The 19819-nt window shown below is 48.0% G+C and overlaps 7 protein-coding genes across 7 annotated transcripts; 4 read left to right on the top strand and 3 right to left on the bottom strand.

Moving 5' to 3' along the window:
• Nucleotides 1-48: 48 nt before the first annotated feature.
• Nucleotides 49-1934, top strand: GGS25DRAFT_102174 (WD40 repeat-like protein). The gene has a single exon (XM_049255971.1). The coding sequence runs from the start codon at nucleotides 213-215 to the stop codon at nucleotides 1716-1718; it is 1506 nt and encodes a 501-aa protein (XP_049119590.1). The 5' UTR covers nucleotides 49-212; the 3' UTR covers nucleotides 1719-1934.
• Nucleotides 1935-4492: 2558 nt separating this feature from the next.
• On the top strand, nucleotides 4493-7696 carry GGS25DRAFT_473474 (oligopeptide transporter). Its single transcript, XM_049259537.1, has 4 exons — nucleotides 4493-5250; nucleotides 5337-5885; nucleotides 6057-6320; nucleotides 6385-7696. Exons 1-4 carry the CDS (start codon nucleotides 4992-4994, stop codon nucleotides 7533-7535), a joined length of 2223 nt encoding a protein of 740 aa, XP_049119589.1. The 5' UTR covers nucleotides 4493-4991; the 3' UTR covers nucleotides 7536-7696.
• A 366-nt stretch (nucleotides 7697-8062) lies between these two features.
• GGS25DRAFT_473471 (uncharacterized protein) lies at nucleotides 8063-11430 on the top strand. The gene has a single exon (XM_049259536.1). The coding sequence runs from the start codon at nucleotides 8287-8289 to the stop codon at nucleotides 10849-10851; it is 2565 nt and encodes an 854-aa protein (XP_049119588.1). The 5' UTR covers nucleotides 8063-8286; the 3' UTR covers nucleotides 10852-11430.
• Nucleotides 11431-11503: 73 nt separating this feature from the next.
• Nucleotides 11504-12015, bottom strand: GGS25DRAFT_473470 (uncharacterized protein). Its single transcript, XM_049259535.1, has one exon. It carries the CDS (start codon nucleotides 11938-11940, stop codon nucleotides 11605-11607), a length of 336 nt encoding a protein of 111 aa, XP_049119587.1. The 5' UTR covers nucleotides 11941-12015; the 3' UTR covers nucleotides 11504-11604.
• GGS25DRAFT_528776 (uncharacterized protein) lies at nucleotides 11504-13616 on the top strand. Its single transcript, XM_049265222.1, has one exon. The coding sequence runs from the start codon at nucleotides 12010-12012 to the stop codon at nucleotides 13261-13263; it is 1254 nt and encodes a 417-aa protein (XP_049119586.1). The 5' UTR covers nucleotides 11504-12009; the 3' UTR covers nucleotides 13264-13616.
• A 940-nt stretch (nucleotides 13617-14556) lies between these two features.
• GGS25DRAFT_517716 (uncharacterized protein) lies at nucleotides 14557-16006 on the bottom strand (the record flags this gene model as incomplete). The annotated part of the gene is made up of 2 exons (XM_049263426.1): nucleotides 14557-14721; nucleotides 14777-16006. 2 exons carry the CDS (start codon nucleotides 16004-16006, stop codon nucleotides 14557-14559), a joined length of 1395 nt encoding a protein of 464 aa, XP_049119585.1.
• A 1308-nt stretch (nucleotides 16007-17314) lies between these two features.
• GGS25DRAFT_473463 (Prp19-domain-containing protein) lies at nucleotides 17315-19515 on the bottom strand. Its single transcript, XM_049259534.1, has 5 exons — nucleotides 19354-19515; nucleotides 19242-19286; nucleotides 18665-19103; nucleotides 18155-18612; nucleotides 17315-18081 (listed from the first exon to the last, which is right to left on the bottom strand). The coding sequence occupies exons 1-5, from the start codon at nucleotides 19364-19366 to the stop codon at nucleotides 17603-17605; spliced, it is 1434 nt and encodes a 477-aa protein (XP_049119584.1). The 5' UTR covers nucleotides 19367-19515; the 3' UTR covers nucleotides 17315-17602.
• Between the last annotated feature and the right edge of the window lie 304 nt (nucleotides 19516-19819).

The raw sequence follows: 19819 nt of genomic DNA, 5'->3' as shown, positions 1-19819 counted from the left end.
TGGAGGGGTAGGCGAAAAAAAAACTTATCGATGTGAATTTTTATTTTTTTATTTTTTATTTTTCAATGTTTGATTTTTCTATTTGCGCCCGAACCCAATTGCGACTTGCGCCCAGTTATTTATACTCTAATTTACTGGACTGACCTTCGAATCCTCCTCCCCTATTAAATTATACTACTTAGGGCCCTCAAATTCTACATTTATCAAGCGTCATGTCGAAACGCACAGCAGAGAACGAAGATGGAATCACCCCTCTCAAGGGAGGTGGCCGTCCCGAGCCGATGGATATAGACAACGATAAAGAAATGGGCGATTTTGAAGATGAATTTGAGGACGAGTTCGAGAGTGAGGATGAGATATTCGAAGCTGGTGTGGATGGTAGACCAGATGCTGAGCGCGAGGCCGAAGAGCGCGCCGCTGGAGCTATGGATGTCGACAGTAACAACAATGGGACATTCATTGTTGGCCGTAACAAGCTTGAAGCTGGCCAACATCTTGCTCCCGATCTAGGAACCTATGAAATGCTACATAACCTTAGCACACCCTGGCCATGTCTCTCATTCGATATCGTTCGCGACCGACTTGGAGATAGCCGAGAAAGGGCTTACCCTGCGGCCATGTATACAGTTGCCGGTACCCAGGCTGAGAGTGGCCGGGAGAAGGAGAATCAGTTGATGATCATGAAGTTCAGCGGGTTGAGTCGCATGCAAAAGGAGATCGAAGATTCTGAATCAGATGATGATGATGACGACGAAGATGCCGACCCTATTCTTGAGTCCAAGTCTATCCCCTTGACCTCGACTACAAATCGCATTCGGAGTCATCAGATTCCCTCCCAAGACCCTTCGAAGCCACCCACCACCCTTACCGCAACCATGACAGAGTCAACCGACGTCTTCATACACGATGTGACTCCTCATCTAGCATCTTTTGACAACCCTGGAACCATCATCACCCCTCAGCAGAACAAACCGCTTTCGACCGTTCGAGCTCATAAATCTGAGGGTTATGCTGTTGATTGGTCGCCCATGGTTCCTGGAGGCAAACTTCTAACAGGCGATAATGATGGCCTCATATATGTGACAACAAGAACGGACGGCGGAGGCTGGGTGACCGACACCAGGGCCTTCCAGGGCCACACCAACAGTGTTGAGGAAATTCAATGGAGCCCCCAGGAGGTGTCGGTGTTCGCTTCTGCATCAAGCGACGGCACAGTTCGCGTTTGGGACGTGCGAAGCAAGAGCCGGAAACCAGCCATTACGGTACAAGTCAGCTCCACTGACGTCAATGTCATGTCGTGGTCAAGACTGACCACACATTTACTCGCGACTGGTGCCGATGACGGAGTTTGGGGTGTTTGGGACTTGCGACAATGGAAAGGAGGCGCACAGAAGCCAAGTCCCATCGCAAGTTTCAATTACCATAAGGAGCAAATCACCAGCATTGAGTGGCACCCTACGGATGATAGCATGGTGGCTGTTGCGGCCGGAGACCACAAAGTCACTCTGTGGGATCTTTCGGTGGAGTTGGACGACGAGGAGAGCAAAGATACTGCGGGCGTTAAGGACATGCCGCCGCAACTGCTCTTCGAGCATATCTCTGAGCATGCCAAGGAGCTCCATTGGCATCCTCAGATCCCGGGGACCTTGGTTGCCACAGGCCAGGAGTTCAGCGTATTCAGACCCATACCTGTCGTCTACGGTATACATGGTAAATGAGAGTTGTGCGGTTTAGATCTATAGGTACTACATATTGTGTTGGTACCAAGTTCCCTCTTGGCACTCATTCGAATCGAAGGGCCCCATCTTCAGCAGAAACTCGAGGCACTCTAAGACGTGAGCGGAAACTAGGTAGGCAATCGCAACTTCAGTACCTCTACGATACCCTTTCAGCCCTGAACCATTCCTGAACGTGTTCCCGGAAATCCTCTTGTATTGGAGAAGAAGTAGATATCAGCGTGGGCAATATTTCAGAAGCAGCATATATGGAAAGACCATATATCTGTCTACCCAAGGACCTGGGTACGTGTCCCGGCTCTTCGCACAGGATAGGCGACGTTAATTCAGATAGAGGTTAGCCTTGATGGAAGTAGCTCAAGAACATACTTGAAGCCCAAGTGCTGGTAATGTCTATGGCCACTCTAAGTTCGATTATATACCACGAAATAAAGTAAAAGATTTCTCTAATTCTTCTGACTCCTGACTGGTATTCTTAACTCTTCTCTTTTTGTCTATATTCCCGTAACTTACAGAGGAAACCCGATCTTCATCATACATCATACCTAGACGAATAGGGCACCGTAATACGAATTTACGCGACGGGTGTTGGATATGGAAAAGGAAGTTAACAGTGTAACCTACCATGTACGAGCGTATGGATTTGGCATCCCAGCATCAAAGAGACCCGCCGGTGCCTATGGCAGTGGGTTAAGCACTACTGCTTGACAGACCGCAGCAGGGGGCCTCGGAATAGGAACAGGAATTGAGATGCAGTCATCGGACCCTTGCTTAGATGCTTGGATATACCTATCTGTTGGGTACGTCCATGGCATGGCGTGCATTCGGAAAGCAGCACCGAATGCTTAACTGCTCACAGCCTTACAGTGCACCCCCATAACCAACGGACAACATCCATCCGGAATCTCAGCTGAAACCGGTTGTCCAGTCATGAGATAGATAAGAACCAAAGCTCTTTCCGTTGTTGGTCTACTCGATCAAGATATCTTTGATATCTAATTACTTCCAACACCAAAATTGGCTTGACAGGTGGATCTAGAACTTCGCTAACCCGTCTTCCTCGGGGATTCTAACTCGATTCGGCTGCGCTCTATCTAGGTTAGAACGACTTTATTGACGGCTTAGAAAAGCTTGTCAGAACGTGGAAGATGGGAGGGAGGGAGGGAGTAAGAACAAAAACTTGGCATGTGATCTATAGAGATCCGGTACCCGTACTAGTATGCCTATTATCTACTAGACTAAGGTTAGGTATGTACTGGTGGTCAACCCGTCTTATTTGTTCTGTTTACGACGAGGAAGTGCTGACCTACCTGCCTACCTACCCATCTACACGCCTATCTGCATCTACATATACCTACACATAGTACATAAGTAGTCTTCATCCTCGTGTCCAAGAGGAGGCGGGGCCTTCATTTCCGCCGTAGGATCGCCGAGGAATAAATATAAATATGAAAAAAAAGAGCTGTGTTGTCCACCTGCCAACCCACCAACCAAAATTAAAAAGAAATCCCTCTCTCTATTTTTCATCTGCTGTTAGTCATAAGAATTCATCCAAGTACCCATCTTCATTGGCCGGCAATATAGAATCTGTATAATGCAACGATCACTATACCTAGTATAACTACCTACTAAAGGAGGTATCTAAGGATAGAAGGTGCAAAAACCTCTAGTGATGGAGAACGCGCTTCTAGACTTACACTATTCACAAGGCTTCGGGGGAATATACTGCGCGGGCAATAGTTAGTTAAGACATGTTTAATTCAAGTTGTAAATGCTTGTGGCATACCTTCTGGTCTGGGACTGGTCAGAAGCAGAAGCTCACCGGCGCTGGATCAATTTACCCATGATCCATGATATGTGTCCGTACCTACTACCTATGTTGTAGTGTAGGTAGGTAGTTTGAATCGCAAGACTCCACTCCCAATGATACCGTGTACCTACTCACCTACCTACTATGTATTGATTTGGTCCTTCGTAAGTTTTTCTAGAAAGACTACCTAGTAACTACCTACCTTAGTAACTACCTGTATTTTCAGCCAAGATACCGCTATGTATGTAGGCTACTCACTTAGTAACTGCCGTTTTCACCCATCCGCTTCTTTTAAGGAATCTACCTACTACGTAGTATGCTAGTATTACCTATTGTCTGATCATCGTGTCATCGAGCCCACCCCTGGTAGCCCCGATCGCTACCTAGGTTATGCCAAGTTCGAATCTTTTTAACGATGATCTAGGAGCCCACTCAGGAGGAGACACGGGGAAGGAAGGAAAAAAAAAAAAGTTGGTGCCTCGTCTAAATCATAATCTCATGCCGCGTCGGTTCAAGTCAATCCCGGGGCGCGGGTTTCTATTCGCAGAGGGTTCAATGATTGATTGATTAGCCAAATCCTTCGGCATGAAATACCGGGGGTTATACGCTAGAGATAAAAAAGGGCACAGCATGAAAAGCACCATTTTGGTTTTTTTCTGCGTCGATTGGATTTGAGCTCACGTGTGGAAATATTAGGACGTGGTTAGTAAAATGTCGGATCTGCTCTGCATACCCTACTTCATAATGTAGGTGGTGGACTAGTAGTATCGTATTGGTTGGCCCCTTATAGTTGTAGTAGCTACCTAAGTAGGTAAAGTATCTAGTCACCTTCCTGATATGATTTGGGTTGGTTGATCTGTAGGTAGAGCAATTCTACACAGCAGGCTCGCGGCTCAATGGGTTATAACCAAATACTAGATTGTAGATAGGCATGTACAGTATGTACTCTATCTATGTGTTTGGGGTCCGAAGTACATACGAGAGAGAGAAATGCCGTTCATCCTGCTGTAGTAGCTGTACTATTTTACCTGTTCGTATCAGTGGATCTTGTCCATACTTACTTACCAGGTACTACTAGTATGCACATGCCCCAAGATACCCTGGTCAAGGGTTCATCGAAGCCCCCGTAGACGTTTCATTGCTTATCTCTGCCATAGTCCCTACATAGAACCGAAAATATTTGGTTCGCCCACGCCAGAAAAGCATGGTTGGAGCGAATCTGGGGTGGGTGCGATGGGAATAGCATTGTGAGATGTTGCAGGGTGCGATGCTACCTTGAAATGCTGGTCATCTCCGCCGGGAGTCCTAGATAGCAAGGCTATATTAAGTGATTGATACCCGTTTTGTTTTGTGCGTAGTATACAACTTGAACTTGTTCCTGCTTCCTTGGTAAACCCAACTTGTCGGTTCGTGACCTTACTGTCTCTGAACTGATATCCGCGACCATGACTTCGACTGAGACTCACCCGACGGCGGTGGCCGAAGAAAAGGAACAGACACCCACATCCGAGAAGGATAAGGAGATGGACGAGAAGGTTCATGCGGTCGATCTCGATATCGATGATATCGAGGCCGACCTCGACTTATACGTGCCTTTGAAGATGGACGGTGGCGTCATGGACGAGCACAATCCTCTGACAATCCGCGCAGTCGTTGTCGGTATAGTCTTGGGCTGTCTCGTGAATGCTTCCAACCTGTACTTGGGTTAGTATTTCTACCTACCTATGTGTACGGGCACTTCTCATTGGGATAGTCCGGTGGTTAAAATGACTTTGCTAACAGCGTGGTAGGTCTGAAGACAGGTTTCACGTTCCCAGCGTCCATGTTCGGGGCCATATTTGGTTATGGCATCCTCAAAATTTGCTCGAAGAGTACTCTGCCTATTATCGGTGGTTCGTTCGGTCCTCAAGAAAACAGTATCATCCAGGCCGCGGCTACGGGTGCGGGTGGCATTGCTGGAATCTTCGTTGCCGGTATCCCAGCCATGTATCAGCTCCACGCCCAGGAAGGGAATCCCAGGGATAGCTTTGGTGCCATCCTCACCATTACCCTCGTCTGCTCATTCTTTGGTCTCTTCTTTGTGACCCCCCTCCGAAAGTTCTTCATCATCCAGGTCGGCCGGGAACTAAAGCTGCTCTTCCCAACCCCTACTGCCGTAGCCTTGACTATCAAGTCCATGCACGGTGGCGTGGCTGGTGCTTCGGAAGCTATCAGTAAACTTAAAGCTCTCAGCATAGCCTTCTCTGCTGCTATTATCCAACGAGTGGCATCATACTACGCTGTCGGTATCTTATACGACTGGCATATATTTACGTGGATACATATATGGTCTGGCTACAGTAAGTATTCCACACCCCCTTTTAGTTCTATGTGCTCTTTTCCGGTCTATTTCGAGAACTGGTATGTTCTGACGGAGCTGGCCAAAGAGCTATTGTCCTTCAGACATACGTCGACTGCATAGAGTCTTGATAAGATGCATACCTTAGTTTGCTAACTCTTACCGTTTGCAGCAAGTTGGGCTATGAACATTGAAAGTTGGGGTTGGCTGTTTGAGTGGACTCCTGCTTTCATAGGGAGCGGTATTCTAATCGGCATGAACTCCGCACTCTCTCTATTTGGTGGTGCTGTACTCGCTTGGGCGATTATCGGTCCCGTCCTCGTTCATTACGGCGAATGCATCGGCAAACAACAGATTGAGGACGACCCGCGATGGGCTGATTGGTACTCATTCGCCTCTTTTAGTAACCTTGGCCACGAGACACCATCTCCACGGTGTAAGTTCTTTTCATACCTTCATATCTATCTACCTGGTTCAAATAATAACTTACCTATATCCAGATTGGCTACTTTGGCCCGGTGTCATGATCATGGTGTGTACCTCCATGGCCGAGTTGGCCGTCCAATACAAGGTAATCGGATATGGTGGTAGGGTAGTTTGGCAGAAGACGTGCGCCAACATCCACAGCTTCATGACGAAACACGGAAAACATTCCAAGTATTTTGCCTCGCATGCCGAAAAGGAAGTGAAGGCGGCCAATCAGATGATTGAAGATCCGGCACGGCCAGAGGATCAGGTTCCCATGTGGATGTGGGTTACTGGTCTCATTGCCACTATCGCCGTCGCCATGGTGATATTTGCTGTGCAATGGGGAATGAACCCTGGCTTGACAATTCTCGCTTGCGTCCTGGGCTTCTTGTTTTCGTTTTTGGCCATTCAAATAGGCGCCGTCACCGACCAAACGCCACTGACCGCGGCATCGAAAGCTAGCCAACTGGTTTTTGGCGCTGCTACCAAGAACAGTGGCTATTCAATCAAGCATGCACAACGTCTTAACTTGGTTGCCGGTGGTCTGGCTTCCGGAGGTGCCGATGTTGCCATGTCACTAACCAGTGACTTCCGTACTGGCTTCCTTCTGGGAACACCGCCTATCAAGCAATGGATAGCGCAAGGCCTCGGAACTACGGTATCTATATTCCTTGCGCCGGGAGTATTTGTTCTATTCACCACTGCTTACCCGTGTATTCTGGACATGGAAGCCAAACACTGCCCTTTCGCAGTGCCATCGGTTGCGGCGTGGGCTGCTGTGGCGCAAGCGGTGACTGATCCGGCCGTGAGCATCCCTTTGACGTCGGGGATTTTCTCAATTGTCATGGGTGTCTTTTGCGTGGGCCAGGTGGTGTTTCGACACTTCTACCTCGTGGGTGAGCGTGAAAAGTACCGGGAATACCTCCCCAACTGGGGTGCTATCGCGCTATCGTGGGTTATCTTTCCGGCAACTTTCGCTACGGCTTCTATGTTTGGGGCGCTGGTGGCCTTTTTCTGGAAGAAACATGATATCAAGAGCTTTGATCTGTATGGATATGCAATTGCGGCCGGATGTATCGCGGGTGAGGGTATGGGCGGTGTCATCGGAGCTGTTCTTCAGATTGCTGGAGTTTCGGGCGACGTACTCGGCACAGCTGTGGGTTGCCCAGCGGAAACTTGCTAAATAAGTGCATGATATATAGAAAGTATATACCCTCGGAAGTGGTGGGATAATTAGTTGATGACTATTAATGAGAATACCCCAATTATCTACTACTTATATAACAGACATCTGGAGTATGACTTGGGATGTGATATTGTGTGTAGGTAGGTGTTGAGTTATTCGTAAGTGGGGGAAATAATATAATATAGCATGAGGGTAGTTATTAGGTACCTAGTATGTTAATTACCCTAGGTACCTCCGGGTTATCATGTAACTACATACGGTATACCTCGAAACAATGCACTATTTGCGCACTGTTCAAAGTACGCGTAAAGTGGGACGGCGCGCTTAGTTACATGCCAGTAGCGTTAAATCATGTAAATATTGATTACTATGTACTGCATTAGTATCAGTTAGTTCCTTTTAGGCACATAGTTACATGCAGGGTATGTATTATCAAGTGCATTGACGTGAACGGGTACATACATATGTGCAAGTGGGTACATCTAGGTACTTAATCCTACCAACTACTACTACCACTTTGAAGTTAGTTGCCTTGAAGCGCAAGTTCAAGTTGCTAGAACTTGTAAGTTGCAACAACATTGAATGTACATATCCACGGTTACCTACTACCTAGGTATTCAAATTTCAATCTTTAAATTATTCTTAACATTCAACAATCGACATTCTGCTTAGTACTACGGCGTAAGTTGTACATCATACAGAATGGGCGATCTGGACAATCCATGATTTATGTACCTGGGTACCTACCATGGCTCCCGGCCAAGGAACGTTCTCTATCATACCTAACGCGCCATGCGCCTTCAATGGCGACCTCGACACTGACCGATCCATTCCTGGCGAGCGGCCTATGACTATAAAACAAGTAAAGAAAGCTTATAGAAAGGCAAACGCAGACAAGGGCCCAAAATTATCCAAAGCTGAAAGCCGACGCCAGGAACTCTTCGAACAAGATCGCATACGAAGAGAGTTGGAGAAGGAGAAGAACCAAGCTCGCGCAAGGGCTGCAAGAGAGAGGAAGAAGGAGAAGGAAGAAAAGGAACGGGCAGAAAAGAAGAAGAAAGGCTTGCCTCTCGTCAATGTTCGTCCGTCCCAGGACACAATTGCTCGCTTTCTTCGCGGTAATGTGAAGAAGCAGGATAGTCGGGACAGCCAGGTCAGTCAGAAGAATACGGTGGTGAATCTACCTGCTACCACCGACAACGAAACAGATGGCGGCACTCTATCATCCGAGTCTGAGGATGATGCCGAGCCACCTCCGAAAAAGCAAAAGATAGAATCGCCGGGACCCGTCAGTCCGGCTCGGAAGTGTAGTCCGAGCTCTGCAGGGGTATCTGATCGTATGGCACCGCCGACCAAGCATCTTGATATCGGAGAAGAACATAAGCCTGCAGATACTGATGTGACCGACCTCGCGTTAATGGAATTGCTTGACGATGAACTCCTGGATGACTCGATTGATATCGCGATATGTTCAGTTGAGGATACGGCTCTTCGCGGTCAAGGATCGCCCCCGTTGGAAGATCAGATTATTCCCAATAGCCAGTCACCACCAAAGCCACCAATACCACCCAAGATTCATCGCCCATCACCTATTCCCATGCAGAAGTTGACGCCAGACCAGAAGGGGGAAGATAATGTACCGCTACCTCCTGTGCGACAGCCACCACACGTTTTGGATGCGAACGATGCGAACGATGCGAACGATGCCAATTCGAAAATCAGTCAGAAGTCTAAGAGATCAACACCTGACGAGCCCAACCCAGCACGTTCTTTTCGACACCCCAAAACACCGATGGGACCGCCTCCAGTTCCACCAAAATTTAAACCACGTAACCAAGTTACAACTAACAGAGGGCCCAGCACATCACCATTCCTACCCAAGCAGGTACAAGAACCCAATTCCCGACTCGCCACTCATCCCCCACCCAAACTTAACGAAAGTCCCCTTCAGGGAATACGAAAAGAACAGCCACCACCAAACACGCAGCTGGCCATGCTTAGCCATCTTGTTGACTTATTCCCCAGTCCTTCCCAAGAAGTAAGGGAGATCTTCGATGAACCAAGGCTGAATACTAGGACGGATCATAAGCGACAAAGGTTAAAACCCAACCCTCCCGCACACTTGGAAAGGAACCCTGGCTTTGCTTCGGCACGGATCGCACCGAACCCTGATCGCAAGCTTCCTACCACGGGTGATAACAAAAAGAGAACTTTTGTCCAAAAGAATGTGCCGTATGACCGACCAAGAACCTTAGGTTTACCAATTGTTACCAACATTCAGTCATCTACAACCTCGACAAGCTCGGACATATACGATATGTCCTTCTTTTCGACGCAAGATGTGTCCCTCTCGTCGCAAGACATCCAAGATATTGAAGATGATCTATTGTCTTTACCCAAGACAAAAACGATTCGTGATAACTCTAGCAACTCTAACAACACCCTAGCAAAGCCTAGGCCTCCGCTAGGTCAAAGACAAGCTGGGAATTCAGGTCTAAATCCTAGAAGTAGATCACACGGGCTACCACTTGAGCCTCAAACGCGTTGTGCATCGAATGAGCACCCCGAAAAACCACCTACAGCCAGAATCAATGCCGCTCCATCGAGGGCGGAGTGGAATGGAAGGGCCACAAATGATCAACAATCTGGAAGCACGGCTAAACTTGCTAAGAAGCCTGAAAACCCACCATCTATGACTAGTTTTCATCAAGAGAAAGTGTCTGGTGCAACTCTGATACAACGTGTAACATCACCGCACAATTCACCTAAACCATTCTTCGCCTCGGGAAGTCGAGGAATGCCTTATGGATACGTGATAGAAAGAGCAAAGACGACAGCTTGGGAGGACGCTGCAGCTCGGCGAAAGGCTCAGCAAGAATTAGATCATATCCAAAGATTAGAAGACGAACGACTTGAAAAATTATTGCGAGAAGAGGGCGGCATAGAAACAGATATGGGTGTACATGCTAGCCGGACAGACTCTCTTAACTCAGGGCCGATACTAGCAGACACGCGCTCTCAGTCCCATGTACGACCCTATACACGACCTTATACACGACCCCAGGACCCACCACCGCCGCCGCGGTCGATAAATCAATTATCAAACTTAGTAACGAGTCTAGGAAACCAAAAGATTGATGAACCAAACGAAGAGTATCGACGAAAAAGTCGGTCACGTAATTCTTATGAGCAGATGCTGCAATTACTCGAGGATAAAGAGAACCAGAAACCAGAGGAGAAGGTGATACCCGCATCGCAGGAAACTGATTACGGAGATGCAGGATTGGATGATGTCCTCTACGAAATGTTTTAGTAGAAGAGATGAAAATGGAACTTGGACCATGATATCGGATCATGGCTGATGAGGAGGATATGCCCGTATAGAAAAACGCATCCATGGTAGTTTAGATTTTAGCTTATTACGAGACCGGTAAATGATAGACGAATTGCGGAATCCGATCAGTAAAGATGTCACGAGGCCGATGAACATATCTGGATCTCTATATGCCCTGTTAGCCTGGTGGATATGATATCTACCTAGAATGAATATCTACAGTAACACCCATGCTCACATCTACAAGTCCTATAAGCTAATGTTTTCTTTTATTTTGATCCTTGTTGGGCATAGGACTTATAATTCATATTTAATTACCGCACTAAAGATAATATCTCGTGTTTTAGGCTGTCGGCCTGAATCAGCATGCTACTTTCAGCCAACGCCAGCCTTATACCATCTACCTAGCAGGCCAATGGCTTAATACCCTGTACTTACCTAGGTCGTGGCAAAAAATCTCATAAAAGCCACTTGGAAATACCTTTTTGAGCACTCATATATCAATTATAACCTTTATATACCGAAATCTTATGGTTTATGCTCTAACGGAGACGAGAGTCGGGAAACTTGGAAAATAGGGGTAATAGGGGTACACCACTCAACCCCCCCCCCCCCCCCCCCCCCTTTTCTACAACGTCTTGCTAGAATACATGTAATATAGGGACAGCACTACCGTCACCATGTTCTGGTATGACTGGATTTGCACCCCATGTATAGCCCTGAAGGTACTTGCTAAGTTGGCATAGTTGCCCAAGCTCCTTGGAAGGAAGAGTACCTAACTTCGAGACGAGGGTGATTGTTAGGGGGTCGATACACAGACTGTCCTTCACCTTCACCCCAAACCAAGAGATATGAAAGTCGAAAGACAGCAAAGGAACCCAGACAGATGGATGGCCCGTAAAAGGAACCTTGATACATCTGAACAGCAGAGCTTTCGACTGACAGTGTTCGTCTCGCCTCGAAATACCCTCGTAACACTTGAGCAAATATGCCGAGCATTTGAACAAGTAAATAAATCTTTCGAGGACAATAAACAATACCTACTTCTTCCTTCTTCCTTCTCCACATCCTTTCCCTCTCTCTACAAACCCATTATACTCACATATGTAAAAACAACCAAGAAAAACCACCGGCAAGATGAACCGTCCACGCCACCGCTCGCGATCCATTAGCACTACTTTCCCTCTGGTTCAACCAAAGGTACATTTCGATCCCCTCACCGTATCTCCCCTTCCAATCCACCGAGCCGATGATCTCGAAATGGTTCTCTACCGCCAAGATAAGCAACGCAAGGAACTCGTCGCCCCCCTGGAAGCCCTCGAGACCTGGCTCAACAACCAGCTCGACCGCGCCGACCGTTGCAAGAGTCTCCGCGAGAACCCAACCATTCGTGAATATCTCGACACCATGATCGAGTTTGAGCAGGAGGCCCGCCACCTCCGAACCGCACTGAGCGAGCACCACCTCCTCGAGGAGCACGGCATGGACGAAGCCACCGCCAGCCTCCACCGCGCGGCCACTGCCCTCCTCGGCGCCGGATGGTGCGTCTACCGCTTTGTCGAGCTCGGCATCCTCCACGCCAAGGCCCCGACCGAGGACCGCGAGCTCTTCTGCACGACGCTCGGCAAGATGGTCGACGTCGGCAAGCTCGTCGCGGAGGTCGACTGCCACCTCTTCTGGCAGCGCGTCCACACTCACTTCGAAGCGTACCTCGACGAGCTCAAGCAGGAGCTCAAGCGCACGTGCTGGGCCGTCGACCGCCTCGACCGCAGCCGCAACCCGGCCTTCGTCGCGCAGCTCGAGGCCGACGAGCTCGCCCTGGGAAAGAACTACAGGATCCCGGGCTACCTCCGCAACCTGCCGCCCACGACGATCCCGCGCCTGGACATAATGTCCGCCATGATGTCCGGCGCTCTGCCCATCGACATGACGCCCCCCGCCACGACCCCGTCGACCCTGAGCCTCCCGAACAACCTCACCTGGGCGCAGAACGTCAAAGCGAAGGCGGAGAAAACGCTGGCGAAGAACGCGGCGGCCGAGTCCCGCCTCAAGGACAAGGTGCGGTACCAGGGGCTCAAGATCCAGGAACGCGCGTTCGGGCGGAAGAAGAGGCCCGAGAAGGCCGTCAAGATGTGGCAGGACTTCTACGACGAGCTGGAGAGCAAGCCCGGGGTCCCCGCGATGGAGACGATTATGCTTAAGCATAAGGTCAAGACGGAGCTTATACTTGCGGAGCGTCGCTTGCATCAGGGAGAGGAGCAGCAGGAGGAGGAGGAGGAGGAGGAGGAGGAGGAGGAGGAGGGGGAGGATGGAGGGGAGGACAGCAGTGATGGTGGCGCTGGTGAGGGGGAGGAAGACGAGCAGCCTCTACTGGGTCGACATGCGGGTTGAAGTCTGGAATATGGGTACGATAGGTATTGCAGAAGCTCGAGAAACGTTTTACGCGTCTCAAAGTTACTGTACCACTACTCTACTGCTCGTATACATACGATGGATGCCTCTTAAGGACTACATCAACGGTTTACGTTGTTAATAGTCGCTAAGTAAGGTGTATATCGGACAACGTACTAGGTACCAGGCACTGAGCCGTCGATACACTCTACGGATGGATGATACTGGCATTGCACTTACTCATGGAAATAGGACACCATGATGGTAAACACGATGCTGACAATTGAGATTCATAATTGAAAAACAAAACACAAAATTTCGTAGGCTTCGGCCTCCCTTTCCTCTTGACTTCGTAATCGTGCAATTATAAACCTTCACGTACTTTAATACCTATCCATCTAGGTACAGCTTTGTTACTGAATGGGAAAGCTTTTACTACTACCTAGTACTGTCTACTAGGTACTTAGGTACCTAGGTAAGTTGAGCTACGATAGGGTAAGAAAATACAGTGTGAATAGGTGTTGTAGGTATTGTTATCGTTGTCCCTCATTATTTCGCAAACTGCTTCAACTACCTGAATGCCTACTTAAGTACCTATAAAACGAGGGAATGGTCGTCAAGACCTATTGAGAACAACAGCGATTTGAAAAAGGGAGAGCATAGGTTGTCTGAGCCTCTAGCAAGTCATAAAAATTATGGTCTCCTTTCTCAAGCCCTATCTTAGGTATTTTTATTAGGATAGAAGGCGAGTAGAAACATTTACAATGTAATACATGAGAGCCAAATCATGAAGTTGCCATGCCTAACTTGACATGCATTGGGTATGTAGCACAATGATATCGTGCCTATTGAGTTGTTTACCTATATATTACCTACGCCTACACCCTTAGGTGCTTGCCTAGATACATAGCGGTGTTGTTTCATTAGGAGCAAAGTACGCGCAAAGTACGCGAAACGTACGCGCGAGCAAGAGAGCCCAGGTAATTGATACACAAGTACACCATGAATCTTGTGTTCTTCAGTCCTTCTCCTCCTCGCGCCCTATGCAGTGTGTAGAATCCTGATTTTGATCCTGATCCCACCAACTCCTCTTTACTCCCCCCTCTCCACCGAATCCTTATTTCCGTTGCGCCTACAACGGAATAAAATGCAATGCAAGGTAACGCCTCATGATGCTATTATGAATTACCACAGATAGTGTGGTTATGTAAAAGGGTATCTCGTGATATCCCCGAGAATCGATCGAGGCTGAATCCAACGTAGAGAATTATAAGGCTGAGTGGGCTGCATACATCACATGAAGATGCCAACCCAGGAGGACTTCGTGCTCACATCCGTGTCGCAATCGTCCACAGCACAGAACACCTTTTTGGTACCGCTGGGGTCTGGCCGAAAGCCCACCGGCATCGGGTTCTTGCCTACAGGCTTGCGGTTGTCGAAGCACTTCTTGCAATAGACCTAGAAGCAGGTTAATCATTGATCAATCGTAGTAATCTGTATCATGGATACTCACGTGTCCGCAGGCTTTTACGACCCAGAAGTGATGCTCAGCCTTATCCTTCTTCGTTCGGGGTTTCTTGGCAGGAGCGCTCAAAGTATCGTCGTCCCCGTCCGGGTTATATGCTAACTCTTGGTCGCAGCTGGGGCAAATGGCAACCACATCCTCGCCAGTACTTCTGGTAAACCCTTCTCGTGCTTCTTTTGGTGGATCATGCGCAGGTCTGGGAGAAGCGCCACCTTGTCCCATTGGCTGCTGATGCGCGAATGGATGTGCAATGTAATCTAGACGTACCGGCGGCATATCTGGTCCAGCCCTACCTGCAAACGCATTACCCGCCAGATGTCGGTCACCAATCAAGACGAGTTCATCGTCATGATTGTCTCGAATGTGGCCTGGCCCTTGATTCATCATGCGAAATATGGGAATTTGTTGAATTAAACGATTGATTTGCTGGAATGCGTTTGGAGGAAATGCGCCTGGTGGTGGACTCTGAGGTCGCTGCGGTGCTCTAGGTGCAGCGTACGGATGAGCACGATGAGCGCGATGATTATGCGGAGGGTTGTAACGAATGTTAGGCTGCACAATGGCTGGCTCATCATCTGAGTCGGAAACGAGGTCAATTACGGTTGCCGTGTGCATATAACCAGCGTCGCTGCGGGCTAACCGGGGAGGCGTTCGTTGTTGTGATTGTCTTCTACGTTCGTTAAGAGTCCGTTGGCGAAATGTTGGTCGAGGCGGGGTTTCATTGTCGCCTGTTAGATCGATTACCTCAGGCTGCTGCGCTCGAATTTCGGCCTGGCCTTGTCTCCGACTTAGTTGAGGGGCCCGCTCTGCTCGCTCTCCTACGTCTGGCAGTTCTGCTCTCATATTCATCTCTACCTCTACTAATTCATCTCTTTGGTTCTCAGCATTGCCACCACGACGCACCTGACCTAGAAGCTGATTATTCTCAAAATAGTTGTCTTCCGGGCTGCTCCATCGTGGAATATATTCAGCGTCAGCAGGATCAATGTCATGTCGACCATCTACAAACAAGCCTTCTTCTTCTTGTTCTTCTTGTTCTGCTTCTTGTTCCTCTTCCTCCTCCCCTGCTACTTCTTCCACTGAGTTTGGGCTATCGTGGAACTCGAGGGGGCCAGCCTCGTCCTGGTCGTCAAAGATGCCATCGTTGTCCATCTCGGAGTCAGATGAGGAGAGTAGGTAGACAAAGTCGAGCAACTCATTTGAGAGGTTGAACGACATAGGAGAATCGAAGACAGCAGCAAACAAAGGGCTGCGGCTATATTTCAAGTTCTGAAGGGATCGATGTCGAGTGACAGGCGAGGATCGAGGCGAATAAAGATCTAGATCGCAAAGGATGGTATAGGTGACGTTGTAGGAGTTGTGGATTTAGAATTGGCAATTTCTGCCATAACCGAGAATGTACCAATTCTTGTAGTTCTAAAGGTAAAAAAAGAGTTGGTGTTAGTGTACAGTAGGACGCCTAACTGTGAAAGGATGTGTATGAAATGTGTATAAATATGAGGCACGCATGTATGTGGATATGCACGTGTGGAAAGTCAAAGTAACAGTGCCAGAGTATTATTTGTAATACCTAGTACCTAGTACCTAGTAAGTAAGTGGGTAGGTAGATAGTTAGGCTGAGTTGGTAGTCAAGGAGATATATGTGAATAGGGCAGTTTGGTGTAGGTTTAGAAGTTCGGTCTCGAGGTCGGAATGGCGCAAACTGCCAATATGTACCTATGGTAGTACTACTAGTAGTACTAAACACAATAGAAACGTACCAAAAATGTTGGCCTGGCCCCCCAGGACCAGATACACAACAATGAAGGCAAATCAATACTACACGATCGTGGTCGATGTATCGGGAATGCGCCAACATAAGCTGCCTTGTGCTAAATATGCGCCCAGTAGTGGTGAATGATTGATATGTTCTGACCCGATGTATCGAATAAATCGGGAAAATTCGCCGTGGGGTAATGAGTTGTTCACGATGTCTAGTGGTAAATGTGGTGAAGGTGGTGAATGCGGTATGAGTTAGAGCTGACCGAGTAAGGGATAGAAAAGAAAGTCGATGCTGGGACAAAATCAAAACAACTAAAAAGAAAAAAAGATGAAGAGGCGTGAAAGAGAAGGTTTACCTACCCCAGGTAGGGTAGATTCACTACTAGATTGAGCATTGATAATAACTATGGTAATGGCGAATTTCATAATCAATATTTTAAACCTGGAACCCTTCGTTTGTATTGTACTTGCTGTCACTGGTCAGATATTACTATGCTAGGTACTAAGTTAACCTAAGGTTTACATATGCTAAATACCATATGACAGGGATGACGCCACATTATTCACTATGCACATAACTAAGGGTACCTACTTAGCGTGTAGTTAGTTATATTATGAATAAATACACATACCTATGCAACTACCAGATTACTCAACCTCGAAACCTCAACTTCAAGTTTCCAGATGTTCGCTTCGTTGATCTCCAATATGTACTACCTACTACTATTGCCTACTACTATCATGATGCACCTATTTGTACTTACTGCCTTGCCAATTCTCAGAAGTCTTTGCAAGATCCATGAATTCACGCGAAAAGGTATTACTACCACGTAGGTTAGGTTAGGTAGGTATGTAAATCACCCTTCAATAACCTAATGAGCATACTGTACATCTATCAAACTGTCAAAGTGGTTTGCTTATATGTGCCATGGGGTCGAAAAATCAATTTTTCTTTGGTATTTCACCACCGAGTCCGAACCTGATCGGCTTGCATTATTCTCCGATGAACGCCATTATTACTGCCCCATGTCTTCGTCCTGATCATCATGATCGTCATGACTCCTTGACAGCAAGAACACTGACCACACCGTCCCCATTCACAGCTATAAGCTTGCTTGCATTTGCAGCCCACTTGATATCTACTGCGCTGACCGCCGCTCGTAACGGCTCTGACCATTTCTTAGAGCCCTTGCTGTACTGTTGCACTGTCACTCCAGCCGGTCCAGCAGTAGCGAGGAACTGCTGCGAGTAATCCCACACTAAGCTTTGTACCGCACCACCAACATCGAGCACCTTGGCATGTGCAGCCTCGCCTTCTTTGCGAAGGTCAAATATCGTTACTGTAGACTGCCCCTTTGCCGTAGCCGCGAACCAGAAGCCATTCTCGGAGAAGGTAATGGCTTGCACAGGAGCTCCTAGAGAGAACGACGCAGCTTCTTCTCCAGTCTTAGTCATAAAAAGTTTTATATCTCCGGAGTTGGTACCCGTGGCGAAGAGATGACCATCGGGGTGGAAAGCGCAAGCCGTCAAAGCTATCATAACATTAGCAACCGTATTGGGGGGGTTCACGCTTGATTGGATGGCCTGGCCATGGGCTTAACTCACCAGCATTAGTATACACGCGCGTGGCACGACGCAAACCAACCAGGTCATAGAAGACGAAGCTTTTATCCGATCCGATGGATGCGAGGATTTCCTTGCTCGGGTGGATCGAAAGGCCGGTAACAGGTCCGGCATGGTCCGCAAACGACGCAATCTCGCTTCCGTTCTCAAAAACCTTGACGGAGCCCTTGGAAGTAGAAAAGAAGACTCTGGTGCCCTCCCACACCGAATCTGTTATCGGCTCATTGACTTGTAATGAACGTTCAACCTTATCGGCTTCAATTGAGTATATAGCAACATCGCCCTGCAGTCCACCGACAGTAGCGTATCCTTCCTCGACACTGACTGTCGTAGCCTGGGGAACAGGGAGTGAGTTTGTGGTTTCGACAGTGAAGGAGGCAACGTCCTCAGCCGTTGCCCATCCTTGGGGTACGGGCCGCCTTTTCCGACTTTTAGATAACCTGTAAAGGAATTAGCCAACGTTTGCCAATAAAAGAAAGCCATGGCACAAACTTTGCTTGTGTTTCGTCCACCTTGGCTGCCAGCTCTTCTGGCAGGGCTTCAGCATCCACGGCCATAGCATCACCGTTGCTTCCGCTACCAGCTGACACAGTCACTTTCGATAGCGCATCCCTAGCCTCATCGCGCTCCTTTGTCAATCTCGCAATGACCCGGACAGCAGCATCATGCTGATATAGCGAGGTGGCAAGTTCCTCGCGCGTTCGTGCTAACTGTTCCTGTAGGTTGTACGTCTCCAGAGCCAGAGCATCCCATTCATTTTGAAAGGTAGAGAGAAGAGCGGGTATAGATGTGAGAGTAGGAGGTCGGGGTCGAACGATGCGGGCAGTCTTGATGGGTAGAAGGTCGTCCTGGGTCAGGGTTTCTCCGCTCACAGGATCTTTTCCATTCTCCTCGATATATTTTTCGATTAGTCTCTTCTCGAAGACAGCACCTGGTATGGGTTAGCTGTTTACACACAAACTGGAAAGATGTAGACTAAATAGATGAGCTCAAGAGCGCGCGGGCGGTTGTTAGATGCTGGCCGTTGGCTGCTGGCTGGCTGGCTGGCTGGCTGGCTGGCTGGGCATACCTGACAATTTAGAGACGACAGGCTCCTGAGGAGCTTCGCCAGAAACTATTTAGTGTTAGCTGAATTAACTACCTAAAGAATACATTTGTACTAAGTTGCATGAAGCACTTACTAGCACAGAGCATTGTGATATAGTTAGATTGTGGACGACTGCTGCATCTATGATCTGGTAGAATTGCGCTCGACTTTCGGGTCTTGATGGAATTTTGGATATTGGCAAAAATAGCTTTGTCTTTGTAGCTTCAAAAGAGCAACAGGTTTGACTAGTTAAAGGTTGCGCGCGCAAAAGAAATGTTGACTTTGAATTGATTGGATAAAATGGAAATAAGCTAGGTAGACTCGGCCCGGTACTTATTCCGCTGAGGCTCGATCCAATAATGATTCCAATTAGTTAACGTTAAGTTGGATGGAACATTGAACTTTGGGGGAAGATGGAACCCTTGTCCAACAACCATATGCATTAAACCCCACTACTATGTACTACTAAGCAACCCGGTACATGCATTAATTACTTGGCGGTGCATCCAACATTAAACTTCACATGCATGTTCCTACACTACACACACACACTTCAGTGT

The sequence above is a fragment of the Hypoxylon fragiforme genome (genome assembly GCF_022984875.1).
Source record: "Hypoxylon fragiforme strain CBS 206.31 chromosome Unknown GGS25scaffold_2, whole genome shotgun sequence".
Lineage (NCBI taxonomy): Eukaryota > Fungi > Ascomycota > Sordariomycetes > Xylariales > Hypoxylaceae > Hypoxylon > Hypoxylon fragiforme.
The sequence above is the reverse complement of the archived record's forward strand: the minus strand, read 5'-3'. Positions and strand labels throughout refer to the sequence as shown.

Excerpts from the sequence above, each read along its gene's own strand:
- GGS25DRAFT_473470 (XM_049259535.1), bottom strand. The coding sequence starts at position 11,940 with ATGTGGAGAAGGAAGAAGGAAGAAGTAGGTATTGTTTATTGTCCTCGA.
- GGS25DRAFT_102174 (XM_049255971.1), top strand. The coding sequence starts at position 213 with ATGTCGAAACGCACAGCAGAGAACGAAGATGGAATCACCCCTCTCAAG.
- GGS25DRAFT_473474 (XM_049259537.1), top strand. The coding sequence starts at position 4,992 with ATGACTTCGACTGAGACTCACCCGACGGCGGTGGCCGAAGAAAAGGAA. Across the intron at positions 5,251-5,336 it reads TGCTTCCAACCTGTACTTGG|GTCTGAAGACAGGTTTCACG; the intron begins GTTAGTATTTCT and ends ACAGCGTGGTAG. Across the intron at positions 6,321-6,384 it reads CGAGACACCATCTCCACGGT|ATTGGCTACTTTGGCCCGGT; the intron begins GTAAGTTCTTTT and ends ACCTATATCCAG.
- GGS25DRAFT_473471 (XM_049259536.1), top strand. The coding sequence starts at position 8,287 with ATGGCTCCCGGCCAAGGAACGTTCTCTATCATACCTAACGCGCCATGC.
- GGS25DRAFT_528776 (XM_049265222.1), top strand. The coding sequence starts at position 12,010 with ATGAACCGTCCACGCCACCGCTCGCGATCCATTAGCACTACTTTCCCT.
- GGS25DRAFT_473463 (XM_049259534.1), bottom strand. Across the intron at positions 18,613-18,664 it reads GTGGACGAAACACAAGCAAA|GTTATCTAAAAGTCGGAAAA; the intron begins GTTTGTGCCATG and ends ATTCCTTTACAG. Across the intron at positions 18,082-18,154 it reads GCGCGTGTATACTAATGCTG|CTTTGACGGCTTGCGCTTTC; the intron begins GTGAGTTAAGCC and ends ATGTTATGATAG.